Source organism: Vulpes vulpes, chromosome 16, assembly GCF_048418805.1.
Source record: "Vulpes vulpes isolate BD-2025 chromosome 16, VulVul3, whole genome shotgun sequence".
Taxonomy (NCBI): domain Eukaryota; kingdom Metazoa; phylum Chordata; class Mammalia; order Carnivora; family Canidae; genus Vulpes; species Vulpes vulpes.
In genome coordinates this window covers 33,481,358-33,500,560 of record NC_132795.1, presented here as the reverse complement: position 1 = coordinate 33,500,560, position 19,203 = coordinate 33,481,358, and the positions used below count along the sequence as shown (strand labels likewise).

At 53.8% G+C, this 19,203-nt stretch overlaps 1 protein-coding gene across 3 annotated transcripts; it reads left to right on the top strand.

Annotated features, from left to right (window-relative positions):
• The first annotated feature begins 535 nt into the window (after positions 1-535).
• AVIL (advillin) lies at positions 536-19,124 on the top strand. Of its 3 annotated transcripts, none has more exons than XM_072741685.1 (20): positions 536-645; positions 2,675-2,759; positions 3,875-3,949; positions 4,686-4,882; positions 6,249-6,357; positions 6,450-6,560; positions 7,040-7,242; positions 7,696-7,774; positions 7,881-7,979; positions 8,652-8,805; positions 8,914-9,014; positions 9,470-9,607; positions 9,715-9,873; positions 11,007-11,186; positions 12,333-12,478; positions 12,811-12,955; positions 14,556-14,744; positions 15,394-15,462; positions 16,708-16,824; positions 18,353-19,124. In XM_072741685.1, exons 2-20 carry the CDS (start codon positions 2,694-2,696, stop codon positions 18,464-18,466), a joined length of 2,451 nt encoding a protein of 816 aa, XP_072597786.1. In that variant the 5' UTR covers positions 536-645; positions 2,675-2,693; the 3' UTR covers positions 18,467-19,124. The 3 variants fall into 3 exon arrangements, with proteins under 3 accessions (XP_072597786.1, XP_072597784.1, XP_072597785.1); XM_072741683.1 differs by lacking the exon at positions 18,353-19,124 and adding an exon at positions 17,351-17,763; XM_072741684.1 differs by having other exon boundaries at positions 557-645; positions 12,799-12,955.
• Positions 19,125-19,203: the final 79 nt, after the last annotated feature.

Genomic DNA, 19,203 nt, shown 5'->3' with positions numbered 1-19,203 from the left:
CCCGGAACCTAGAATCCATGGTTCTTGGCACATAGTAGGCACTCAGATTCTGGTTGGACTGTTGTATGGACCCCAAGGGAAGCCCTAAAGAGCAAAACAGGATGACCTAATATAACACATCCTGGCCCCTCCCCTAGACCTCTCTGCCTCTGAGAAATGCCCAGAAGCTTCTCAGGGAGGCAGTTGCCAGCCCAGGCACTCAGGGGCAGCTCCGGCCCCTGCCTCCTATCATCAGCATAATGCATCCATATCTACAATATGGCAAATTTCATATCCTTCCACCCTCTTTCCCTGCATTATTGATGGGCTATGCACTTTAAAAAAAAATCAATTAGATCAGGGTGTGGAGCTGGAGTCAAAAGAAAAGGGAGGCCTTTAAAAGTCCCCTCTTCTTGTTTCTGCTGTTTTGAATAGGAGCAGATAAAGCTTCCCCTCTGGTTTGAATAAGTCAAGCCCAGGGCTAGGTTGGCCGTGATTGGCCAGCACTGGGAAAATGAGGTTAAGATGCAAACACAAGCAAATATAACCCGGAGTCTATGCAGCCATTGCTAAGCTAAGGCAGCAGGAGCCGGCGCCTCCTGCCCCGGGGTGGTTCTCGGATACCGCCTGGAAACCCTGTGGGAGCCCAGCCGGAGAGCAGGCAAGGTAAGGTCGGCTTGGTGCGTGGGTGCACGTCACTAGAGCAATCCTACTGAACTCGGAAGGAAGAGCAGATTGAAATTTCTGTGCCTTTGTCTTCTTGCATGAGGCTTTTAAAAGATTCAACCAGGAGTTTGTAACCAGTTGTGCAAACGTCCCGCTGAGCAGTGAAAGCCCTTTTTTAGAAGCCACTGAACAGATAGGGCACCTTTTCAAAAGCTGGGAAATAAGGAGACTGCCTCATCCGCCTACCTCAGAAAGATGGAGTTTGGGGCAAGGCACGGGTCAGAAGGGGCCTGGGCTTGGAGTCCACTCACGGGGCTCTCTGGAAGAGTGAAGGGCCACTGGCTGCTTGCCTGGGGTTTCAAACCCGCATCCCACCCTGCAGTGCGGTTTCTGCAGTGCCGGTGCCAAATTAACAGACTTGGGGAAGAGAGACGATGAAGCTGAACTTTGGAGGACTTCAGTGTCACAAACGCAGTCATTTTCTGGGTGCTCCAGTGTGGCAGGAAGTCCCTGCTTTGAGCATGTCCTCTCCTTGGTTGGTGGGCCCTGGCCCCGGAGCTCCTTCCCCATCGATCGCTAACTCCCTGCTGGGAAATAGGACGGCTTTTGGCCTCTGAGAGTCAAGGCCCGAGGTAACGCCAGTTGGCTTGCTTTTACCAGGTTGAAACTTTTCGGTTTTCAAGAAATGAATTCATTGGCACTCATCCCCTTCCCCTCCTTGGGTCACGGCATTTGCCTTCAGTGAATGAAATCTAGGGTCTGAAAAAAAACCTGAACAAATATTTCCTGGCAGCACAGGGCAGGCGGGTGGGGCAGCAGGAGTCAGCAAATTAAATCCTCAAACACTGGCTGCTCCGAGTGGCCGTGGCCGCCCTGCTTTGGTCTTGCTACAGCAGTACACAAAGGGAGTCTGGGTTTTTGTTTTGCCAAAGCCCATGTTAGATAATGGCACAAACTCTCCAAACCTGGCTTCATCCACCGAGGGTGGAAGGGCCAGACACCCTCCTCAACGAGAGCGAGATGCCCCACATGGCCTTTCTGGGTGGGTTGTGCTTTTGGGTTTGTTTGTTTGTTTTTCTTTATGCAAATCCATCTTTTTTCCTTTGCCTCTTGAGAGCATTCATCAGTTATAGGTATTATCCGAATGCAAGCTCCTTGAGAGCAAGAACCAGGCGGGCATTTCACGTATATACGAGGCCCCAGGTGAGCTCGGATGGGTGTAAACACCGATAATCCGAGAGGTGCCTTGAATCCAGACAGTACCCCCTCGGCCCGCACTTCACGGCTTCCTCCTCCTCCCACCCCGCCCTGTGGGCGGCCGTGGGAGGGGACAGGGAGGGCCTGGGTGGGGGGACACCCAGCCCTTCCCCCTGGCACCCCCAACTCCGCAGTCCGGAGACAAACGCAAGATGGGCTGTTTGAGTATAGGATAGCTTACCTGAAAGGGAAAAGTCTGGAAAGGCAAAGCCCAGAGAAGTCAACACGCTGACCGAGCAGAGGACCTGGCAAGCAAGGACTCTGGGCAGAGCCGACGGATGACAGAGAAGGCCGCAGTCACACTTGTGTATGACACTTGGGGATGTGTCACACTTGGGAATGTTCAGGCCTCAGCTCAGCGTAGGAAGGGCCGCAGGACCTCAGCGAACCCAAAGCGCAGGGTTTAGGGCCAGACATGGATTTGGCTGCCGTGCGTGACGCCGGGCAGGTTACTGAACCTCTTGAGCCTCAACCCGCCTACGATGTGAGATGAAAATGTACTCAGTTCATAGAATCAGATGACAAAGTGACCCCGCCAGGGCCTGCTGCATTTACCAGCCCTTAGCAGGTGACCAGGCTGCCACCAGGGCTCCTGACCCTCTCGGGCGCACGTGGGAACCTGGACAGGTCATTGTCCCGTCGCCGCGGAGCCGTGCAGGTGCCCTGAGGACACTGCAGGGTGGCCCACAGGAGATAGGACAGGACTTAGGGAAAAGCTGCAGGGATGCCGGCCGCCACCGGCGTCACCTCCCTGGCTGTGTTGGTGTTGCAGGCCCAGGAACGCGAGCGCCATGTCTCTGAGCAGCGCCTTCAGGGCTGTGGGCAACGACCCTGGGCTCATCACCTGGAGGATAGAGGTGAGCTGGCTGGGGCGGCCTCCTCCGCACTCGGGCCAGCCGGCGCTGGTGGCCCGGTCGCCCAGGCACGCCTTCAGTCTCCTGCCTTTGGGAACGGCCAGGGGCGGCATCGGGGTCACCTTCTCCTACCCTTGACCCTGTCTGGGTACCTGAAGCAGGTGGTGGCAGGTGGAGGAAAGGCTTTCAGCCTGGAGAGCGGGGCTCCAAGCGAAAGTCAGTTTGCCCTTTAGCCTGCCATCTGCTCAATGAGTCTGCACTTGCAGGGAATGCCCTGGAGAAATGGGTGGCCCCACCCCCCACCCCCCCAGACCGAGGACCCTGGCTGTTTCTATCAGAAGAGGGAACCTTCTCCCGCAGGGCAGTCGGACCCCTGCAGTGGGAGGGGCGGGGTTACCGTGGAGATGGGGCACCACGCCCCCCTCCCCTCGGCCAGAGCCCCTGGGGCTCCCCCAGTCCCCTGCCAGCATCCGCTTCCCCTGGAAGGAGCCCCTGCCAGCATCCGCTTCTGCTGAGGCCCAGGGAGGGGCAGCTTCAGGAAACCCTTAAGGCTCCCTGTTTATTTAGAAATAGGTACTAAGTCACATATACCAGCTACATGTGTGGTATATTTAACATTTTTACATGTAACACACATACTGTATGGAGAATATACACAGGTGTGACTGCAGGTTTAGGTCCCTTGGAGAGAGTTATGAAAATCCGTATCAGGCCATGTGACTGGCTCTCCTGGGACAAGCCGCATGTGCAGGTGACACCTCAAGCTCCCCCCTGCACCCGAATCCAGGCGCAGAGCCCCACGCACTACCCCCCCCCCACGTGTCGCAGCCCCCAGCGCCCCCAGGTCAGGGCGCAGCGCAGTGCTGGAGGCTTGGCTGCGGGAGGTGAGGCCAGCAGGTGGGGGGCTGCCAGGGTGAGGACAGGGCACCGTGTGGTAGAGCTCGGCAGAAGCCGCAGGGGTGGCCCCGCTAATCCTGTGGCCAGCCACGCTGTGGGGCCCTGGGGACCCCACCCCCCCACCCACCTGTCCCCGCCCCCTGAGCCAGACAATGGAGACGACTGGGAGGCTGGCAGGTGGGGACTGGAATGGGGACGCTGCACCCCCCTTGTCCTTCCAGAAACTGGAGCTGGTGCTGGTACCCCTGAGCGCCCACGGGAACTTCTACGAGGGGGACTGCTACGTCATCCTCTCGGTGAGCACCAAGCCCCCGGGCCCCGCAGCCCCTGCCCCGGGAGCCACCGGCCCCTGGGTTCTTCCTCGGTGTGGAACAGAGCGGGCCTCGGTCTGACTCTCAGAGGCCACTCTTAGGGGATGGGCCTCAGCCTGAACCTCAGCATAGCCTGCAAGCAGCATTTCCCCCTCCCGGGGCCCAGACTCAACATTAAAGTGCCATGGAGGGGGCCCCCCCGGGTGGCTCCGCTATTGAGTGTCTGCCTCCGGCCTGGGGCATGATCCAAGGGTCCGGGGATCGAGGCCCACATCAGGCTCCCCATGTGGAGCCTGCTTCTCCTTCCCCTGCCTGTGTCTCTGCCTCTGTGTGTGTTTCTCATGAATAAATAAATAAAATCTTAAAAAAGAAAACAACAAAAAACAGTAAAGTGCTGTGGAGGAAGGCCAGATAAATACCAGGCCGGCCTCCAGGGCTCGTCCTAGCTGAGGAGACACTGGCCACGGATCGGGGCGGGGGGGAGCAAGGTAAGGCCGCAGCCCAGCTTGGGTAAGGCCCTCCCCGGGCTCACGCAGCTGGATGGCTGCAAGCTGTCGGTGTCCCGGTGTCCCGAACGTGGGAGGACCGTGAGGGCTGCCCCGGGGCGCTGCGCAGCGAGAGGCCCAGCCCGCCCACCCGGCCCGGCAGGCTGTTCTTCCCACAGCGAGGGCCGACGCCCAGGGCTGAGCCAGCCCCTGACCCCGTCTCCCTGGACGCCCAGACACGGAGAGCGGGCAGTCTCCTGTCCCAGGACATCCACTTCTGGATCGGCAAGGACTCCTCCCAGGATGAGCAGACGTGCGCGGCCATCTACAGCACGCAGCTCGATGACTACCTGGGGGGCAGCCCCGTGCAGCACCGCGAGGTCCAGTACCACGAGTCTGACACCTTCCACGGCTACTTCAAGCAGGGCATCATGTGAGTAGTGGCACCGGAGCCAGGGCCCGGATGGCAGGCTGCCAAACAGGAAAGCACGAGGGCCAAGTATAGGAAGAGCCAGGGAAATACAAATCCAAAAAAAAAAACCACACACACAAAAAGGCTTTGGCACCTGCTATCAGAGTAGGGCGGATTAGAGAGCTGGGTGGAGGCCCTGTGGCAAGGCTTCGGGGAAACAGCCTGCGTGCCCCACTGGTGGCAGCGAGGACAGCGCGGCAGCCTGAGGAGCAGCCTGCTGCCACTGAGGCGGATCCCACCCCTGGGTGTGCAACTCAAGGGCTCCCCGTGCACCCAGGTCCACAAGGGCGCATGAAGCAGAGTTCACAGCAGCGTCACGAGTGGTGGCGTGAAGCTGTAGGCAACGTGAGTGCCCATCGCTGGGACAGGGGACAGGAAAAAATACTGCCATGAGTGTGGACAGCAGCCGCACGCAGGGGACCAGACACGGGTGCCCTGTGGACAGGTCTTTAAAACATGGGTACTTGGCAAACAAAGTGAGGGACGGACTTGAAACACACGATAATGCCAGTTTCTGTCGTTTGGGGATTTTTTGTTTTGTTTTTAAATACATGCCTGCAAAACAATGGGACACATTTAGCAGAATGAAAATAAAAGACAGCTGTCCGGCTGCTGGCAGGGCTGCGTGCGGAGCGGAGGGCGAGGGCAGGCACGCGCCCGCAAAGGCGCCCGCGAACCTGCGAACAGGACAGGGGGCCTGAAAGGCCGGGGCGGTGGCGTCCCGGGAACTGAGGAGTCTAATTGCCTCGAGGCTTTGCGCTTGAGATCGGAAACCAAGAGAGAAGCCCGGTGAGCCCGGGACTCCCAGGCTGGTCCCAGGCTAGCGCCCTGCACGGTGGCACTGAACCTGACCGAGGACCCGCTGGGCACAGCGCCCCACAGGCTTCGTGTGTCCTTCAGTGTAGGACACCTGGGATGGAGGTGGGGTTGGGGTAAACTCCAGGGGCACAGGGCCGATTCCCAGGGGGCTGCTCTCACGGCCACCGTGTCACGAATGCTTCTGCTGCTGCCCCACTCGTGCCCCTCTCCTTGTCACACGCTGATCTCCAGACAGTTGCTGGGACAAGACAAGCTTGTGCTATGGGGCCCTCCACGCTGCTGCACCCTCTGGAACCCCCGTCGTCTGTTTGTCGGTTCCTAGGCCTCTTCATATGTCAGCTTGACAGTCCCTCCAGCGAGGACGGCCCTGACCACCCAGTCACCGCCACCTCCGTGGGCCTCCTTTCCCGCCGTCGCCCCTACAGGCAGGGGCTGCACCTGCCTAATTGCCAAGGGTCACCCGGGCTTAGCGCATCCGTAACTGGGTGCCCTTTGCATGTCCCCTCAGCTACAAGAAGGGGGGCGTGGCCTCTGGGATGAAGCACGTGGAGACCAACACCTACGACGTGAGGCGGCTGTTACACGTCAAGGGGAAAAGCCACATCAGGGCCACCGAGGTAAGTCCCGCCCACTGTCTGCTGGGCCCGGGGCTCCAGCCCTGGCGCCCGAGGAGTCCCCCCCCCAACCAACGCCTGCTTCTCCCCTGCAGGTGGAGGTGAGCTGGGACAGCTTTAACCGGGGTGACGTCTTCTTGCTGGACCTTGGGAAGGTCATCATCCAGTGGAATGGCCCAGAGAGCAACAGCAGAGAGCGCCTGAAGGTGTGGCTCTTCCCAGGCTCATCACCTTCCCCTCCACCTCGGGCCTAGTCGCCTGGTTGCCTGGTCGCAGGGTTTGTGCTCTCTCAGTTGCCTGTTGTGTCTTCTTCCCTCCCCGCGGGGTCTTCCGGGAGCTGCGGAGACAGACCCCTGCCTCTGAGTGGAATCTGTTTCGGGGACAGGCAAAGTGCATGAGTCTGTGGCTCAACCGGGGGTTTTATTTGTTTTTAAGATTTTATTTATTTATTCATGAGAGACACAGGGAGAGAGGCAGAGACACAGGCAGAGGGAGAAGCATGCTCTGTGCAGGAAGCCTGATGCGGGACTCAATCCCAGGACTCCAGGATCATGCCCTGAGCCAAAGGCAGATGCTCAACCGCTGAGCCACCCAGGCATCCCTCACCCTGGGGTCCTAAGCCCCAGAATAACTCCTGTGTCTGGGGCCCAGCAGGGACCGAGTGCCTCCTTGGGCTTCTTGATAGGCCATGCTTCTGGCAAAGGACATTCGGGACAGGGAGCGAGGAGGCCGTGCTGAAATCGGCGTGATCGAGGGGGACAAGGAGGCAGCAAGTCCAGAGCTGGTGAAGGTCCTGCAGGACACCCTCGGCCGGCGCTCCATCATCAAGCCAGCCGTGCCCGATGAGCTCATAGATCAGCAGCAGAAATCAAGCATCGTGCTGTATCAGTGAGTAACTAAACCTGGCTGCTGCTTGGAAGCTGGGGCAGGGGGACGGCGTCCCCTAGAAAACCAAGCACCTGTGCCTGCCTCCTGGTTTGGGTACAGACAGGCGTCTGGCTTTCTTTTAACCCTTTTCAAATGCGGCTTTTAGAAGGATCTCGGTGTTCTCCGCTCAAGGGGGGCAGCTACAGTCCCTCCTTGTCAGCAGCCCTCCCCTGTCTCTTGAGGAGACCTTCCTTTACCTGGGTCCATACCCAGGTGTTTGGAAGACAGGCGCATCGAAGTCCCCTCTCGAGAACACAGGCCACTGCATTCCTGTCTGCATTCAAGCTGCACCTGTCCGAGGAGGTCAAACGTTACCCAGAGGCGCCACCCGAAAACAAAGCGGGCAAAATAGCCAAAGGACTACAAGACGCTTTGTAGAAGACCAGGCCCAGGCTAATTCCTCCCCTTTTCCAGTGTCTCAGATGCTGCTGGGCAGCTGGCAGTCACCGAGGTAGCAGCAAGGCCTCTGGTGCAGGACCTCCTGAACCATGACGTGAGTGGAACTTGGCAGGGCGGGCCTTCCGGGGCCAGACCTGGCTTCTGGGACCTTCCTGAGGGTACCGAGCGCCAGTAACCACTTCTGTCCCTGGCTGCTTCAGGACTGCTACATCTTAGACCAGAGCGGAACCAAGATCTATGTGTGGAAAGGAAGAGGAGCCACAAAGATCGAGAAGCAGATGGCCATGTCGAAAGCCCTGGTAGGAGCCCCAGGCCCGGCACCACCCTGTCCCAAACAGCCCATCCGCAGCGCTTCAGAGGTGTCCAGAGAGCCAGACGGGGTGCTCGAGCTCCTGGCATCACAGTTACACACTCGGCTTGAGTCAGACGACCTGGGAGTGAATCCGGGGTTAACATACATCTCCTGGGGTGGTCCTGAGGATTCGGGAACATTTGTAAGGTGCTTAGAACAACATCTGGCCCCTACACCTGCTCAGTAAACACAGCTGCTGCTATGGGAGGGGATAGCACGGTCCACGGCCCTGTCCTCCGGGATCTTACGATGCTCAGAGCCCTGGTCTTCCAGACCCGTGTAGACGAACCCAGGGGGATGCACTTACAAAGCAAAACAGGACACGAAATCAGTGGGGTACGTGCATGCTGCAGGAACACAGTAGAGAGGATCTTGCAAAAACACGAGAAAAGTAGTCAAAATCATGACAGGCCAACCAAGAGATGAGAAAATGGCCCCTCAGTCCTTAGCTTGAGGCAGGTAACTGGGTCCCTAGACGTCAGCGAGTTGGCATTTGACTCTGACTTCAGAAGGGAGCAATCCTCCCCCCCCTCACCCTTCAAGGGGTGAGTCACCAGGTGGGCAGAGCACCCGGCGCCCGCCCCCACTGACCTGCCTTGGGGGGCGGGGGGGTCTGCAGAGCTTCATCCAGATGAAGGGCTACCCTGGCAGCACCAACGTGGAGACCATCAACGACGGTGCTGAGTCGGCCATGTTCAAGCAATTGTTCCAGAAGTGGTCCGTGAAGGACCAGGCCGTGGGCCTGGGGAAGACGTTTGGTGTTGGCAAGATCGGTGAGGCTGCTCCCCAGACCGCCTTCCGCCTTCCCGCTGCTGGGGCTCTAGAAGGGCAGCCACGGATGCTTTCCACTCACTTGGCCTCTCCCAACCCCTTCCCTGCAGCTAAAGTTTTCCAGGATAAATTTGACGTGACTGTGCTGCACACCAAGCCAGAGGTAGCTGCCCAGGAAAGAATGGTGGATGATGGCAATGGGAAGGTTGAGGTAGGTCAGTGATTCACACCCCAGGCCCGCAGCCCCGGCTCTCCCAGCTGTTCCGCTGGAGAGGAGGGAGCCGGGGACTCTGGTCTGCTCGGCTTTCCTTCCCCCCCTGGCGACCTCAGCAGTAGTCCCTTAGAGGTGTCCACAGTGTGTAAAGCGGTCCCACCGTCCCTCGGGGAAGTGGAAGGCTGCTACCCTCGTGTGCTATCAATAGCTCACCTGGAAGATATATTCAAATCAGCTCAGAGCCCTGATGGGGATGCACCTGAGCAGGAATGATCCAGTTCTTCTCGGGATTCAAATCATGCAAATGGGAAAAGCTCCCGCCAGAGAGGGAGGGTGTACTTGGGGTGGCTGTTGGTGCCTTACCCACCTGGATTCTCTGCTAAGCGTGGCCCAGTTCCCTTCAGGCAGCTGGAACCCCGTCTCTGGGAAACTGTGTCTCCTTCTGTGTCCAGGTCTGGAGAATTGAGAACCTGGAGCTGGTCCCCGTGGAGCGTCAGTGGTACGGCTTCTTTTACGGGGGAGACTGCTACCTGGTTCTGTACACATATGAGATGAGCGGGAAGCCACATTACGTCTTGTACATCTGGCAGGTAGGCCTGAAGCAGGCTCTTAGCTTTGGATCTTGACGCCTCCTCCGGCCACCGAGTGGTGGGGGCAAGGGGTAGTGGGGACCATCCCTCCCCTGTAACCCCTGCAGGGCCGCCACGCCTCCAAGGATGAGCTAGCGGCCTCGGCCTACCAGGCGGTGGAGGTGGATCGGCAATTTGACGGGGCGCCCGTACAGGTCCGCGTTACCATGGGGAAGGAGCCACGCCACTTCATGGCCATCTTCAAAGGGAGGCTGGTGATCTTTGAGGTGAGAACCCTCACACAAAATGACACCATGAGTGGGATCACTCAGACGAATAAGGCAACAGGAGGCCCCCATCTAGTGGGGAGGGATGGAGACCAGGCCTTGGGGGAGACGCAGCTTAATCTAGACGTTCTAATGCATCCCAGCTGCCTCAGGGCAAGACCAAACCACTGCCCAATGAGCCTTCAAGGTCCTCTCCTAACCTGATCCATAGTACCTCTGCGGGTGTGTTACCCTCAGAGCCCTAACTTACCACACTCTAGTGAGGTGCTGCTCCAAATCCAAGTCCCACTTCTCCCGTGACGCCCGGGCTGAAGCACTAGCAGGAATGTTTAGTGTCGTATGCTTGACATCACACAAGCCTGCGGTCAAGTCCTAGCCTTGCCACCTGTTAACCGGGTTGCTTAGGTTCAGTTTTCCCATCTCTACTGCAGGATAATAAATACCTATTTCAGGAGCACCTGGGTGGCTCAGTTAAGTGTCCGGCTCCTGATTTCAGCCCAGGTCATGATCTCGGGGTTGTGAGATTGAGCGCCCCCCCATCAGTCTCTGCACTCAGCAGGGAGTCTGCTTGTGATTCCCTTTCTCTCTGCCCCCTCCTCCCGTTCATGTGCTCATGTGCACACATCACATACTGTCTCTCTCAAATAAATAACTCTTTAAAAATAAATAAATAGGGCAGCCCGGGTGGCTCAGCGGTTTAGCGCCGCCTTCAGCCGGGGGCGTGATCCTGGAGACCAGGGATCAAGTCCCACGTTGGCTCCCTGCATGGAGCCTGCTCCTCCCTCTGCCTCTGTGAGTGTGTGTGTGTGTGTGTGTGTGTGTGTGTGATGAATAAACAAATAAAATATTAAAAATAAATAAATAAAAATAAATAAATACCTATTTCAGTTATTCTGAGGCTCAATAGGCAAGGCACCCGCCACAGAGTCTAGCATAAAATAAAAGTCTCAGAATGAGAGCTGATATTATTGGTGCCATACTTCCAGCTTACCTCACCTCTCCCGGTTGGCATGGAAGTTCCTCGAGGGCAGAAGCAGCGTTAAATTCCTCCATAATCTCTCCAATGGCTTAGCAGGAGCTCTGTTCACCTGGTGCTCCTTAGAACCAGATTCAGCTTTTCTCCTTCTCGCTAGGGTGGGACTTCCAGAATGGGAAATGCTGAGCCCGATCCTCCAGTAAGACTCTTCCAGATTCAAGGAAACGACAAATCTAACACCAAAGCGGTGGAGGTTCCGGCCTATGCCTCCTCCCTAAACTCCAATGATGTCTTTCTGCTGAGGACCCAGGGAGAGCACTACCTGTGGTACGGCAAGGTAAGACGGCCGGGCCTGGCGGTCACACCAGCCCGTTGGAGCCCAGCCCTGTGCCCACCTGCCTGTCAGCAAGGGCAAAGCCACTAAAACGTAGGCTGGAGCAGTCCTCAAAAAGATGAGCCTTTTCCTAAAGGATCTTCAAAGGAACTGCTGGTGTTCCCCACAATTAGAAACCCACTGACACCATTGCCCACACCCAAGAGACTCCATAAATCACACAGATGGAGGCCAGATAAGTCGATCTTTCCAGCCTGGTGGATTGCATAGGACAGGCTTCAACCTCGAACACAAGCACTAAAAATATGATTTTGTCAATTCAGAGGCCTCTACGTTAAAAAGCCCTAAAACCGTTTTTACAAAAGAGAACTGAACAGGAAAAGTGCTCAGTACCACAGTCCTCAGGGCAATGCAGGTGAAAACCAGAGATACCCCCACAAGCCTCGCAGAAGGGCTAAAAAAAATTGGCAGTATCAGTTGCATCCTACTGTATGCAGAACAACAGGAACTCGTGCGCATTGCTGGTGGGGATGCAAATACAGACTTTGGGAAACGATTGGACGGTTTCCTTATAGAGCACACACCTGTGAGGCAGCAATCCCACGCCATGTGAGATAAAAAACTACCTTGACACAAATACAGACAGCACCTTTATTCATAATCACCAAAAATGGGAACCAATTCAACTGATGACTGAAAAAGCAGCGGTATATTCATACAGTAGGATGCTACTCAGTGCACAGAGAAGAAAAGCTGTTGATCCTCACAGCAAGGGTGAATCCCAGGGACTGTGCCGAGTGGAGATAGTCAGTGGCAAAGACTGTATGTCCGTGACTCCATTTATAACATGCTGGAAAAGGCAAAGCTGTAGTGACAGAGAACACGGTGGCGGTTGCCAGAGGTGAAGCATTTGGGGAGGGTCTGGCCAAAGCGGGGTAGCCCCAGGGAATGTTCTGCAGGGCCCAGGCAATGCTCTGTGTCTTCATTTTGATGATGGTAATGTGATTCTGCATGTTTGTCAAGACTCGTACAACCCAAAAAGTGGATTTTCTTGAAAGAATACATTTACATTTTTTCTCTTAAAAAAAAAATCAAAAGTAGGTGCTACAGTTCCAACTGACGCTTGTGCTCTCCTCACCCTGCTCTCAGGGGTCCAGTGGGGATGAGCGGGCAATGGCTAAGGAGCTGGCCAGCTTTCTCTGCGAGGGCACGGAGGACACGGTGGCCGAGGGCCAGGAGCCGGCTGAGTTCTGGGACCTGCTGGGAGGGAAGACTGCCTACGCCAACGACAAAAGGTATGGGACACGAAGGCCCCTCAGGGCTCCCCCTGCCGCCCAGGCTTGTGAACTGTGCAAGTCTGAGATGCCTTTCAGTTTTATTTTATTTTTATTTATTTTTTTATTTTTTTGCCTTTCAGTTTTAAAAACGTGGTTTGTTTTTTTTTTTTAATAAAAAAATAAAATAATAAAAAATAATAAAATAAAATAAAATCGTGGTTTCTTCATGAACCACTGAACTCTACTCCTGAAACCAATATCAAACTGTATGTCAACTAACTAGAATTTAAACTGAACAAAAAAACATGATTTCTAAGTAGCTCAGTTCCTCTAAATAGACTGTATTGCAGACTACAGCAGGAAATCCTGGATGTGCAGCCTCGTCTCTTTGAATGTTCCAATAAGACTGGGCGCTTCCTCGTCACTGAGATCACAGAATTCACCCAGGATGACCTGAGTCCAGGTGATGTGATGCTTCTGGATACCTGGGACCAGGTAAGACACAGCCAGAGAGCTTGAACAAGTGACAAAGAGACAAAGACACCCCCCCGTCTGCCCCTGCCAAATGTTGCCCTGGCCCATCCCCAAGTCAACCAAACACCCGTCCGTGGTAACCAGAGGAAGACCCCACTTTTCACCAGGGATGGAGAGAACAAATGTGGTTTAAAAATGACCACCTTGGGAAGTTCCCCACCTTGCCTTGGGAAAAGCAGTCCATCGTATCATCCCACACGTTTTTTTCTTAGGATCGACAGCAGCAGGCTCCACACTCAGATGCAGGCCTCGTAGGGAATACAGGGCTGTAAAGGGGATATCTTCAAGGCAGCCCCTCCCCAACAGCCTTTTTTCTTCAGCTCAGAAGACATACTCAGCACTTCCTCTGTGCCAGTCAGTGTGCTAGGTGCAGTGTCACCCAGGTGAGGGGCCCTTGATCGCAGAGTTTACAGGCTAAAGGAGGAGCTGGACATAGAAACACCATTTTACTATGATGGAGCTATGGGGCCATGGGGGCACAAATTAGGAGCACCCAACACCATCTGGGGGTTCAGAGAAGACTTCCTGGAGGAGATGGTTCCCAGGCTGAATCTCGGGATCAGTGGGCATTAATCAGGTCAGGAGAGCATCCTGGGCAAAGGAAAGAGCACCAGTAAAAAGCAAGGCATGGAATAGTCTAGTATACAGGGAACTACCCGCAGCATCATGAGACCATGAGATAGAGTAAAGGAGTTAGAGACGAAGCTAAGAAGTAGGAATGGGCCTTACCTACCTTGCCAAGTTTGAATTTTATCCTGGAAAGCTACTGGAATTGAAGCAGATGAGTGACATGGTCACTGTGCTTTCAATGGATTACTTGGCAAAGTGTAAGACAGGAGGGATGGGGGTAAAGGACAGAGAATGTGTGCTGGGAGGCCAGTCAGGGGAGCATCGTAACCGTCCAGTAAGAGTCAGCAGGGGCTGCACAGGGGAGGGGGGCGGAGGGGAGGGATGCACAGGAGGCAGACGGCGGCCTTGCTCACTCGCTGGATGCAGGCGCATATAGGGACTGCTGGGCACTGCCCTAGGTGGCCGGGGGGATGCCATTCACCAAGAACGGAGACAGACACAGTCCAGAAAAGCAGAGCTACGCTGGGGAGATGTTCTATGTGAGGTTCCTAGAGGCAGCCACAAGGGGACGTCCTGCAAGAAGTTGGGTTCAGGAAGCTGAAGTTCAGCGAGCACTCGGGACTAGAAATGTAGATTTAGGAGATACAGGTGTAATTAAAATAACAAATACCGGGGACCCCTGGGTGGCTCAGCGGTTGAGCGTCTGCCTTCAGCCCAGGCGTGATCCTGGAGTCCAGGGATGGAGTCCCACGTCGGACTCCCTGCAGGGAGCCTGCCTCTCCCTCTGCCTGTGTCTCTGCCTCTCTCTCTCATGAACAAATAAAATCTTAAAAAAAAAAAAAATCACAAATACCCAGCTCAGTCTGGGAAAGCTTTTCTGCTGAATGGATGAGGCTGGGTAAGTGCCATGAGGCTGTGATGCACTGAGGGCAAAAGAACAGGACTCGGTCCTAGATGCAAACCCATTCATCCTGCATCTCTCCCGCGACAGGTGTTCCTGTGGATTGGGGCTGAGGCCAACGCCACGGAGAAGGAGAGAGCCCTCGCTACGGCCCAGGAGTACCTGCACACTCACCCCAGTGGCCGGGACGCTGACACAGCCATCCTGATCATAAAACAGGGCTTTGAGCCTCCCATCTTCACAGGCTGGTTCTTGGCCTGGGACCCTCATATGTGGAGCGTAAGAACAAGTGCAGAGAACGGGGGAGACCTGCCTATGGCCCAGGGGCTCAGCACGAATAGCTCAGTGGGAAGGGGGTACTGACTCAGGGGCTGGGTGAATCCAGGACCACGTTTCCCTTGCCCCCTCTCCACTCCCGCTTTTGACTTTCTGTCTCTTTTCCACCCACCACGGCTCTAAGTCCGGTTAGAGAATTCACGGCTCAGGTCAGGTACAAGCAGCGTGGGGAAGTGATAAACGGTCTCCTTTATGAGCTTTACAGCCACCCTGACGTCTGGGGCAAACGTCGTTTCCCGTGTTAAAAATGAGGAAGCTCAGAGGAGAGAGGATTGGTCTAAAGTCACATTTGACCCGTAAGAAGGAGCCAGGGTTTTCTGACTCCTAGTCAACTGCTGTGTCTCCTTCGGTCTCGCATGGAGGATTGGGGAACACCAGCAAAGGGTTTTTACTAATCTGAGGGTGTTTCCTAATCCACACCGTGTGTCGGTCCCGTCCAGCCTGGCATGGGCCCAGAAGAAGGGAGTTTCATTCCTGCTTATCCCTGTGTCTTCCGATTCTCTGGCTTCTTTGCTGTCCTCAAGGGTAGGTTAGCCCTGAGATGTCCCTGCCCGCCTACGCAGCACCTCGTCCTGTTTTCTCTTTGTTTCAGGCAGGGAAATCATACGAACAGTTAAAAGAAGAGCTGGGAGATGCTGCTGCAATCACAAGAATCACGGCCGTGAGTTGGGTTTGCTTGTGGAGAAGCAAGGCACAGGGGCAACCGTAAATGCTCCAGACACCAAATGGGCGAAACCCTATCGTGCCCTTCTTAGCATCACTCTAGTGGTCTACTTTGATTTAAGATCGTTTGAATCAATAGAAAAGCAGGTCTGAAAGCCAAGTTCCTCATTTTACAGCCTTCTAGAACCTAGAATGACTTGCTGGTTAAAAAAAAAAAAAAACATTTTAAAATATAAATATTGGGAGTTTTGACCTATGAATCGCCTAGTAGTATGGACTGAGCCCCTAGCCCCTAATGTGATAGAATTAGGAGGCCGGGCTTTTAGGAGGTAAGTAGGTCATGAGTGTGGAGCCCTCAGGAATGGGATTAGTGCCCTCAAAGGAAGAGCTACGAGGGTTTGCTCTCTCGCCCTCTGCCATGTGAGGACACAATGGGAAAAAGCCATCCACAGGCCAGGAAGCGGGCTCTCACCAGACCCAGGATTTGCAGACATCTTGATCTTGAACTACGAGAAATAAATGTTTGTTGTTTAAGGTAAAAAACAAACAAAAACTACAAAACCAAAAACTAATTTTATTATTCTATCATTTAGGACAGATTAAGTTGACTGGCAGCATTTTTCATAAATAATAAGCTTCTAACCCAAATGACATGCTTACCAGTTTCTGACAATGAAGTCCATAAAAACTCAGGCCATCACCCCTAGTTTAAGGGTGAAAAGAAGTGGAACCTCCGGCCAGGAATCCAACAGCTCTTTAACATCAGGATGAGCGCATGGTAGCGGGTGTCCAAACCATCTGCAGTCCTCCCCTCTGTGCTCTACATATTCAAAGTTCCAGAGCTAATGGCAATATTGTATCTTTAAAACGCATTTAAAAACAGTGTGACTTCAATCTGAAGTCATTTAAAGGCTGGAAATGTAGAGAATAAATACAAGTGCCAAAAGAAAGTATGTGATCACAGCATTTAAATGAGATTTCAGCACAGCGTGAAGCCAAACTGGCTACATAGGAATCTACCCTGGACTCATGAATCAGCTTTCCCAAGGAGGACCCCAAATCTGAATATTTTAGATTCCCAGATGATGCTGTCACACAGCCAGCTTTAGGGACCACTGTTCTAAAAGATGACCACAAAGGGTGCCACACTATAAGCCAAAATATTAAATATTATACGCACGGAACTTCAACTGCATAGACCCCGAACGGTCTTTTATCGTGTCTACGTTCTTATCTTACGTAGGACATGAGGAATGCAACCCTCTCCCTGAATTCTGAGCTGAAGTATTACCCTATAGAAGTTCTGCTGAAAAACCAGAATCAGGAGCTGCCTGAGGACGTGAACCCTGCCAAAAAGGAGGTGAGTGGCTAAAGGACCTGTCAGGAGAGCGGCGCGCTCCATGAGCAAGGCACCTGTACACGGCCTAGGACAGCTCTGGGACACCATAGGCCCCTCAGCAGACCTCTGAGCTTCCCAGTAGCTCCAGACAAAAGCCCAGGACTCCTCCTCCCACATCCGTCCATCAGCCTCTGTCCACTCCTCCCCGTCCCTCCGCTGCCCAGCAATCCTGGACTATTACAAGTATCCCCCACTGCCCCCCCCCCCCCCAGTAACCACCAATAGGCTTTTTTATAATAGACAATGCTGTTGTGTAGAGAACACCTCAGATGGCTTCCCAAGGCAACAGAAGAATCCAGAATCCTTTCTGTGGCCACCGTGGCTCTTCACAACCTGGCCCGCGCTCACCCGACTCCATCTCCTACCCCGCTGCCCTCTTCATTCTGCTGCCTCTAGCCAGGGGCTCCCTTTCGGTCTCAAAAGCGCTCATCCCAGCCTTTGACCTTTCACACTCGCTACTTCCCCCGAGAAACCTTTCTTCTCTCAGGTCATCACAGGGCCAGCGCCCCCTCGCTGTTGGGTCTCCCTGAGAACAGCCACCTCCCCGGGAAGGCCCCGCCTGACCGCCCTCGAACACTGCTTAGGAGCAAGGACCTTCTCCGTCTCGCTCACCACCATTCTCTGCTTTCAGGACCTAAAATGAGTGCCTGGCAGATAGAGGCCCTCTTTACGTTTTGGTTGAATGATTTAACACTTTAATGTTGAAGGAATTCACTTATTTTCCCCTTGAAGGAATTGATGTGGGAAGGGTCTCTGGGGTTTCCACCATGTCTTATCTAGCCAGCTCTTACGGATCTGGACTGCAACTTTCTTGACAACAGAGGCCATCTCTTAAGAATTTTACTCAGAATATTCAGTAAGCATCAATAAATAAATGTTAGGAGAATTTTATGCTCTGAACAAGATCCACTTGATTTTGCATTTGAAAATGTGTGGATTGGGGCTCCTGGGTGGTTCAGTGGCTTAAGTGCCTCTTGGTTTCTGCTCAGGTCATGATCTCAGGTTCCTGGGATCGAGCCCCATGTCGGGCTCCCCATAAGGGAGCCTGCTTGTCTCCCTCTCTCTCTGCCCCTGCCATGCTCGCACACTCTCTCTCATAAATTTAAAAAAAAAAAAAAAAAAGTCTGGATAAAAATGGTTGGTAAGGGCATGAGGCAAGGAAAACCAGCACTCGATTTAGTTCTCCATTCAGCCAAAACCTAATGTCTAGAATTCATCACATATAGCCCAGTTCTTGTTCTTCTGGCAAAAAAATTGGCGCTGGGTGGGACCCTGAGAACAGCAAACCCAGTTGGCTTCTGCTCAGGCCAAAATGAGAGTCCACAACCCAAGAACCCTCCAATGAATAATTTAAGTCCACTACAGACTTTCTGAAAAATTCATTCTTCTCTCTTCAAAGACACTCTCTTGGCTCTCCCCTCCCCACCTCTGTTGGCATTGGTGGGTGCCATGTTGTCCTCCTAACTAGAGACTTTGTCTTCTCTCTTAGAATTACCTCTCAGAACAGGATTTTCTTTCTGTGTTTGGCATCACAAGAGGGCAATTTGCTGCTCTGCCTGGCTGGAAGCAGCTCCAAATGAAGAAAGAAAAGGGGCTTTTCTAAGGCAAGAAGCTCCATGCCTATCACGAGACCACAGAAGACAGCTGATTGTGCCAATAACAGGAATGAATTTATCTACCAATTTTGCCTAATAATTGCTACTTAGATACAAAGAGGTCTGCAAATCACAGCATGTTCTCCATCCTCATCCCTGCATTCCTTAGTTGTTATATGCCTAATATGTTAACTACCTACTTTTCAATTTTTGTGGCCTTTGGGCTTAAAGTCTCAGCAGAAGCACTACAGTTGCATGAATCCAGAGCAGTCAGAGGAAAAAGAAAATAACTAAGTTTAAAGTATTTAATAATGGGACAAAGACGTGAGTTTGTTTTAAATTACAAGATCATGAGCAGCCCGGGTGGCTCAGCGGTTTAGCGCCACCTTCAGCCCAGAGCATGATCCTGGAGACCCCAGATGGAGTCCCACGTTGGGCTCCCTGCATGGAGCGTGCTTCTCCCTCTGCCTGTGTCTCTGCCTCTCTCTCTCTGTATCTCTCATGAATAAATAAATAAATAGTAAGATCACTATATCCAGAATCTATTTGACCCACCAATCACTGAAGCTATTTCCATATATACCCCAGGGGCAAAATCAAAATGCCGAGAGCTGTACGTGCCAGAGATTTTTTTACTTTTCAAATAAAGATATCTGTATGAGCAAACAGGAATTCTCTTCAGTATCTGGGGTTTGCCTGTTAATGGTATTTTGTTACGTTGGGAGAAACGTCTCTGTACTGGGGT